The sequence below is a fragment of the Silurus aristotelis genome (genome assembly GCF_946808225.1).
Source record: "Silurus aristotelis genome assembly, chromosome: 1".
NCBI classification, from domain to species: Eukaryota; Metazoa; Chordata; class Actinopteri; order Siluriformes; family Siluridae; genus Silurus; species Silurus aristotelis.
Genome location: NC_139574.1, coordinates 17,591,990 through 17,600,120, shown reverse-complemented (window position 1 = coordinate 17,600,120; position 8,131 = coordinate 17,591,990). Strand labels below are relative to the sequence as shown.

Below are 8,131 nucleotides of genomic sequence, written 5' to 3'. Positions count from 1 at the left end.
GCTATATATTATATCTACTACAATTGATTAGCATATGAATCTAAAGGATGCCTCTATATCATTTCAGTCTGGCTTAGTCTTAAGTGGGGTTGATTGATTTTGGTCTGGGTCTTATGAGTAATGAAATATGTAAGGTACAGTGTGGTTCTGGTATAGGGCCAGCTGCTTATACTGCATGTTAAACAGGATTCACATGTATTCAACAGGCTCCTCAGCATCACTTCACAAAAGCCAGTAGTTTAAAATAGCAATAAATGCATTATTCAGGCATGATTACCAGCTTTGTTGCAGTGTTTGTAATGTCATTAATAATACCGTACACCCAAATAATGCGCTTAATGTTATTTATCTGTTGGCAGATAGATGCGACTAATCCTCATTCATTTGCCGTGGATCAATGCAAATCCGCTAGCGTGAACGAACCTCCCCCCATGAGCACACGGTTCCTAATGTATTTTCCAACCATTAACCAGCGATAATCCCTGCTAATCATCACTAATCCACATCTCCTGAGTTTGATGATATTCTCCTGTTTAAGGAGGCGGTGTCAGACCTCAAACGCCTAAGTGCAGCACAGATATATGGCTCTGTATACTCTGACAGGAGTGGATAATAATATGTTGAGTAGAGAGAGAAAGGGAAGCAATGCAAGCTATTGATGCAAGCTTGATGGCACAAATTCCCCGCAATGACTCTGCCTATAGCTGTGTATAATTATGCATAGACAACCAATCTGCACTCAGCAGTGATGCACATCTGCTTTATGCTTTCCATGGAGAATCAATGGACCATCCTATGCTCTGTTAGTCACCTTTTTATATATATTATGTCCATGTATAGTCCTTGAAGTCATTCGGTATTAACCGTAGGCTTTTTCTTATACAGTTGTAAAAAGCTTACAGAAGCACACTGTGTAAGCAGAGTTGGATTAATAGTTAAGAAATGGCTCAATGACAAGGAAAAGTATGTTCGCATTTTTCCCTTTCAGCTGCATAGCTGTGGTTATATTATGTACTTAGAACTAGAGCTGTTATAAGTGTCAGCACATTCAAAATTGCTATACAGTTTGAAGAATTGATAAAAATGCATATAAATAATCAAATATTCCATTCAAATAGTGCATGGGTAAAAATAATCATTTAACAAAATATCCAAAAATCTCCTGGTATAAAAATTGGGTAGCAATGCTGAAGCTTTGATTTGATCAAAGCTTAATTTGACTTTATATTTTAAATTTGTATATTTTTTGGGGGATTTGCAATAGAGAAAGAGAGAGAGAGAGAGAGGGAGAGAGAGAGAGAGAGAGAGAGAGAGAGAGAGAGAGAGAGAGAGAGAGAGAGAGTTAAAAGCTATGTATATCAGAGTAATTTAAAAAATCATCAAAAGTCATTTGCAAATGAGATTGGGTTAAAAAGAGAGCAGAAAAGGAAGACATATTTCATATCATTAATCAAATATTTTTTTATTCATACATGTTCCTAACAGTTTAGTGTACTTTTGCACTCCAGCTTATCTTAATTTCAGCTCTGTCTTTACTCACCAGGATACATGTGATCTAAAGAAACATTTCATTCAATGAGAGCAGTCCATTGTGGCATGTGCTTTATCTTCTGTTCAAGTAACTAAATCACGTTTTACATCACTTCCTAACCTACAAGTCCTTTTTCATTAATAGTGTGGAATGGGATAGCCAATTTTTCTAATGATGACGAATGTAACGTTACGGATTTAAGATAGTTTACATGCATCTATGTGTTTATTATGGATAAACACATAGATACATAAATTAAAGTGGAACAGTAAAGAAGAATTCTTCTTCTTCTTTACATTCTCCACAATCTTACATACACAATCACAATCTTACATACACAAAGTGGAATTTCTATGTTCCACTGCCAGTGTATGTGTATGAACATTATTATTATATTATATTGTACAATAAACAGTTAAAATGCAGCAATCATTTATCTAGCCTGAATAAAAATGAGAGATGGTGAGAAAAGGAGAGAGAGTTTTTGAAGAGATACATTTTTATTTTTGTTTTGTTTGACTAAATCATTCCCAAAGGCAAAACAGCGCAACAATCGTGGTTCAATTGCATGGCACTGAAGACTGTCTTTGCCAGTTAAGAGATCTTACGATGCTTTGGAGAAACTGGAAACTAAGTTCATTTGCATTGAGTGTTCTAGCCGGTAGGGGGCGCATTAGCCTCACGATTCCTCTTAAGATCTTGAGAAATGGGATTCGTCTGATGCCCGAGTCTAACAGAATATTTCACTGGTTTAAAATAGTATAATATATACTGTATATATATTATGATTATATATTTCGTTTTACTCTTTTTATTTGAATGAATTTATAGCATTAATTTAATAGTAAGATCATATTTATAACAATAGGCATGAAATACATCATTGGCCATTTGAAAGGTCTTTACAGATAAAATCTAACAAGAGTTAAAAAGCATTTATTAACATGACCATAGCATGTGTGTATATATTGCCTTTCAGCTTTTTTTTTTTAGTTATTGATTGTATTGCTTTATTAATTAATCAATTAATTTGTAAGTTTTAGGGTATGCTTCTTTTATTCTAAATCACACAGACAATAGAAATTACTTACTAAATAAATTAAACGAGTTTTAGTCCATGGTATTGTTGATCGCGGTGTGTTCTTAACAAAAAATGTTAGTTGTAGAAATTTGACGTTTGACAACGGATCAATTGTTTTCCTATTTATATGAAATAAAAATATCGTTACGGTATTGCGATAATAATCCCATTAATTATCATCAAGCCACATTCTTCTTCTTCTTTTTCCTCTTCTTCTTCTTCTCCCCTTCTTCTTTTTCTCGTCATAGACGTTTCCTATATATTCCTTTTCCTTGAAACATTTCCACACACCAGGATATGTCATTGCATCTGTCAGTCTGTGGGTTCATGTGATTTCATGTGTGTAATTGCAGTAATCTTGCAATTACCTCATACACACAAACAAAAAGAAACCTGTGCAAGCACACCATACCAAATCCTAAAATGTGTTTCTTGTAGAGAAAGATTTAGTTTCAGCCACAGCAGAGAAGCTGTTCTCTAAACTCCACCTCGTCTCAAAGCAACTGAACTGAACTTCTGAAAGAATTCTGAAAAATCTGAATCCTGAATAATGTGGCTGAATACTTTTTAGGCTTTATATAATATTAATTTTTGTATATATATATATATATATATATATATATATATATATATATATATATATATATATATATATATATATATATATACATTTGAACGGGCCATATGTCCAGCTTTAACGCACATTTCATGCGTCACACTTCTGCACTTTGCATTAAAATAGCGCCATATGTTCAGTTCAAACACACATGAATATTACTAAAGGCAGACTGTAGATGTCCGAGCAGGCGTTCATACCTTTCTGATTTACACAATATGGACAAACGAGTCTGTATAAACTATTTTTAACGCTATTAATATTTGCACATGATTCTTCCTTTCCTTCTCTGCATTACTAATACTAATGTTGATCTTTCCTGGGTAGGTAAAAGAGGAGATGAGAGGGTGATCAGGACAGGATCATATCTAAAATGTGTGCTTTTGTGCAAATGATCTGTGTACAGTGTGAGATTTGAGGTGTATATTTCAATCGCCCTTGCGGTACACATTTTGGTTATAACACTGGTGAATTTCTTTATTATTGATCTAAATGCAAACATCTTTTTTTAACGTAAAAAACAGCAAGTGACTGTTCACATCACGATGTTCTGTGTGAAATCTGTCTGAGTTTTAAGAGCAAAAAATCCCTTTTTTGACCAATCTTTACTTATAAGATGAAGACATTATATTTTATTATCCTGATTGAATATGATGTGAGAGGGGGTTTTAGTTGAAAACTTAGTTAGTTAGTAATATCCTGGAGGGGAAGAATTGTGATATGGTGTTCTATCTAATGGATAAATGTAGATTTGTTTTTACTATTATTATTTTAATAACCATCATATAATGAGGTAGAAGGAGGAAATATGTTCTTAAAAAAGACAGAAGCCAAGTTCGAATATACGTTTTATGTAAGTAATAAAATATTACTATAACATAAATATAAACGTGACTTTGCAGTCTACATTTCGCAATCAACATACAACCAATGTAGTAAACAAAAAAAAAAAAAAAAAACATTTGTAATTCACTGCAACAGAATTAACAGAGCCAAACAGAAAGCTCCGAACAACTTTAAGAAATAAATATATAGATATATAAATGGTCAAATCCATAAATGAAATATTAAAATATCTTCTTGGAATTAGTAAGTGTACAAAACTGCCCGGAAAGAACAAAACAAAACAAATCCAAAACAAACTCAAAACAAATACATATGTTTACATATTGGACATATTTACATATTGGAAATAATAATGACAACTATTTATTTAAAATCTTTTCATTTTTTTTTCTTTTTTTTTGGAAAAAGTTGTATATCCCACACGGTTTCAAATAACAGAATTGTCAAAAAAAAAAAAAAAAAAAAAGAAACACCTGCTCCAAAGCTTTTCATTCACAGATGCCTTAAGAAACGACACGAAACGCACGACTTGTTCAGAATCCCTCTTTCATGTCCCGCCATCGGAAATAATAATAATAATAAAAAAAAACAATAAATAAACCAATAACAAAACAAAAATAAAAACAATCCCACAGCGGATAATTTCATCAGCACAATGTCTTTCTCTATTTGTTTACAGGCCAGTAGGGAGTAAATCCGAGCGACCACAGCTCCGTCCAGAAATTACACTTCTAAATAGTACGTCCAAATAGTTGCTTACTATTTTAACATACTACTTAGTACGCTAGTATGCGGACCCGGGCTGGTTCAGACCGAGCCGGTGATGATAAGACAGAAGTAAAGGAGTACAGCACAATATACGGGCGCTGAAATTTACCTGAGATTTTACTTTCATTTCCATTTTCGTTCTTGTTCTATAAAAACTGGTTAAGCCTGTCTCCAAAAATAAACCCAAACCCAATTAATTCTTGATAACTCATTCAGTCATTTGGATGAGTTGCGGAAGCTGTAAACAAGAAAACAAATCGGTGTACATCCTATCACAAAACTATCACGCATTAGTTATCATTAAAAAAAATTAAATATAAATATAAATAATTACGACCAGGTTAACACAAGAATAAGTGCTTATTAAAAAAAAAAGAGGGAAACGCAAAATGACAAACTCGTGAGTTTCAGCCCAAATGACATATATCGGACATTTGTAAACATGATACATCTCCAAATTATGGCTCAGTGGCTTTGACACACACAAAAAAAAAAAAAAAGTTTGGGTTTGTTTACTCGAAATAAAAATATATAAAACACGAAAAATAAAAAAAGGTCAGAAAGAGTAAAACAAACACCACATTAAAACTTAAAAAAAAGGGAAACTATCCCAAATAAACATCACAAAATGATCTGAAAACTCTACCGTAACAGTCAATCTGTTAATTGTTATAATGAAGAAAAACGTAACTGTGACCTTAATTGACAACAGATCAGACCACCACCACCACCAACACCACCACCACCACCACCACCACCTCAGATTAAGTCTCGCCAACAGCGAGGAGAAGAAAAACATCTCTTATTGTGGCATATGGCTCCTTTTTGAGCAGCGCTGAAATAATCGAATTATTATTATTTTCCTCCACCGGAACGCCTTCAGATCGACACGCATTATTTTTGGTGAAAACACTTTTCTTTCAAATGCACATCAATTCGATTCTGCAGTCATTCATGCATTTTGTTTTCCCCTTTTTTTTAATCAATTGCGTCCCATCAACTGTTGTTGCACCACAGTCTCCGGTCTGCGGCCAAAAACTATTTCTCACCCAACTTTGCTGCGGGCATTGTCCCTCAGAATAACAAAAAAAAAAAAAAAATCAAATCAAAACAACAACCAGAAATGAAATACTGTGAAATCCCTAGTCCCCCTTTTCTCTATCGATGTTCTTGTTTTGTTTGTGTTGAAATAAGAGCTTTACTCAGCAGGACAGTCACTGGACGGGACTTTGTAGCGAGTGATGGAGCGGAGGGGTCTCCGCCTGTGAGTAAACGTCCTCCATGCTCGGATGTCCGACCCCCACCGGTGTCATTCTTTTCTCTTTCTGTCTCCTGTTGCAAAACCACACGCGCACGACCTCTTTCTCCAGCTGCAGCGTGCCGGCCAACGTGCTGATCTCGTGCGCCGAGGGCTTGGGACACTTGAGGAAGTGGTTCTCCAGCGCCCCTTTCACTCCGACCTCGATCGAGGTTCTCTTCTTGCGCTTGCGGCCCTGCGCCGCGATCTTGTCCAAGTTAGTTGGGCTGCCCGTGTTTGAGTCTGTCTCCTCCAGCCATTTGTTGAGTAGAGGCTTAAGTTTGCACATGTTCTTGAAACTGAGCTGTAGCGCCTCGAACCTGCAGATGGTGGTCTGAGAGAACACGTTGCCGTAGAGCGTGCCGAGCGCAAGCCCCACGTCCGCTTGCGTGAAGCCGAGTTTGATGCGCCGCTGCTTAAACTGCTTGGCGAACTGCTCAAGGTCGTCGGAGCTGGGCGCGTCCTCGTCCGAATGGTCCTGGTGATGTCCAAACGGCTGCTGTGGCGACTCGAGCTGATGTTCATGAACGACGGCGTCGTCGTGCAGCGGCTCGCGCATGCCGTGATGCAGTGACGGTTGCGGGCTCAGCATAGCATAGCCCGTCTGAGAGTAGACCAGGGACTGGTGGCCCCCCGAAGCGGGCGACAGCGGAGACAGGTGATGTGTGGTGCTGCTCGGCGCCCACGAGCCATGGTGGCCGTTCTGTGCAGCCTGGTGCACCAAATGTGACCTGTGGTAGCCGCTGGTCAGTTCCTCGCGGCTCGCTGGCACACTGGCCTTGTGCTCGGGCTGCTGGCCGAGGTGTGTTCCGCTGCTCCAGTCTGCGCCGGATGTGGGCAGCCACTGGTGGTGCGTCAGGCTCATCGGGTGTCCCGCGTTGGACGCCGCGAGCCCTTGAAGATACTCGTGGTGCATCATCTTCTGCACTTCTCTATAGGTCGTGCCCTGGTGCATCCGGTCCGAGTCCGGGTGCATGAGAGGGTTGGAAGGCAACGAGTTATTCCGCGGGATATACTGAGCTGTCGTCGCCATGGCTCCGACTCCGAAAACTGACGCGCGCCTCGGAGGTGAGAGAGCTTTTTAGAGGGCGTGCGCGACGGCCCGCGCGGGGAGGCGCTGGAGTAGCGCGCGGACACGCCTCCCGTGCGCGTGCATTGGCTGGCAGCCGCCTCGAGCCCGACTGACGCTTCGTGTTTTCCTCACGCGCGGGCCGCTTGGTTGGCTGCCTCCCGCCGCGATCCCAGTTACTCGCAATTGGCGGCTTTCACAATGCTTTCGCTCTCGCTTTTAAAATCCCTTTCTTCTCCTTCTCCCCACTAGTCAAGACAGCGAGCAGCAAAGCCGCAGGAAATCACTGGCTGGTGGGTTGTTTTACAAATGACCACGTGGGGGAGTGCCGTACTCTTTAGTCCGGGGGAAGACCCCCCCCCCCCCCTCTTACCGAGTTAAATTAGTACTGTTAGTAACTGTAGCTCTCCTATAACACTCATTCATATTCTAAAATATCCAACAACCCCTCACATGATTCATGCAAATCACTTGACGGCATTGTTTCTATGTTGATTGCAATAATCGGCTACATTATCTATACAAAGCAATTATTATTTATATAATAGCGTCAGACCAGACATTTTTTTTAATTGAACTTCACTAAACGCACTGTCAAGTTCACTGTATATTCACAACGTGTAGAAGTTATCCTAATGCAATCGCTCAAGTGTAATTAATCTATTTTCAGATTCATTCGCATGGATTGTTAATGTTCAGAATAAATGCATGCTTTCCATGATCATGTTTTTTTTTTTTTTTTTTTTTTATCTTACCATCTTCCTAAAGTTTTGATATAACAAGCTACATTTATTTCTATGCAGTTGTCTTTCCCATGTATCTTTCAAACCCAAACAGCAACTCCAAAATATCTAGTGTTTTTTTTCCCCCTGGCTTCTTTTCGCACCGCTTTCCCGGCTGATCTGATTACTTTTCTCTTCACG

At 38.7% G+C, this 8,131-nt stretch overlaps 1 protein-coding gene across 1 annotated transcript; it reads right to left on the bottom strand.

The window, feature by feature from the left end:
- Positions 1 to 4,063: 4,063 nt before the first annotated feature.
- pou3f1 (POU class 3 homeobox 1) lies at positions 4,064 to 7,190 on the bottom strand. Its single transcript, XM_083556506.1, has one exon. It carries the CDS (start codon positions 7,170 to 7,172, stop codon positions 6,057 to 6,059), a length of 1,116 nt encoding a protein of 371 aa, XP_083412632.1. The 5' UTR covers positions 7,173 to 7,190; the 3' UTR covers positions 4,064 to 6,056.
- Between the last annotated feature and the right edge of the window lie 941 nt (positions 7,191 to 8,131).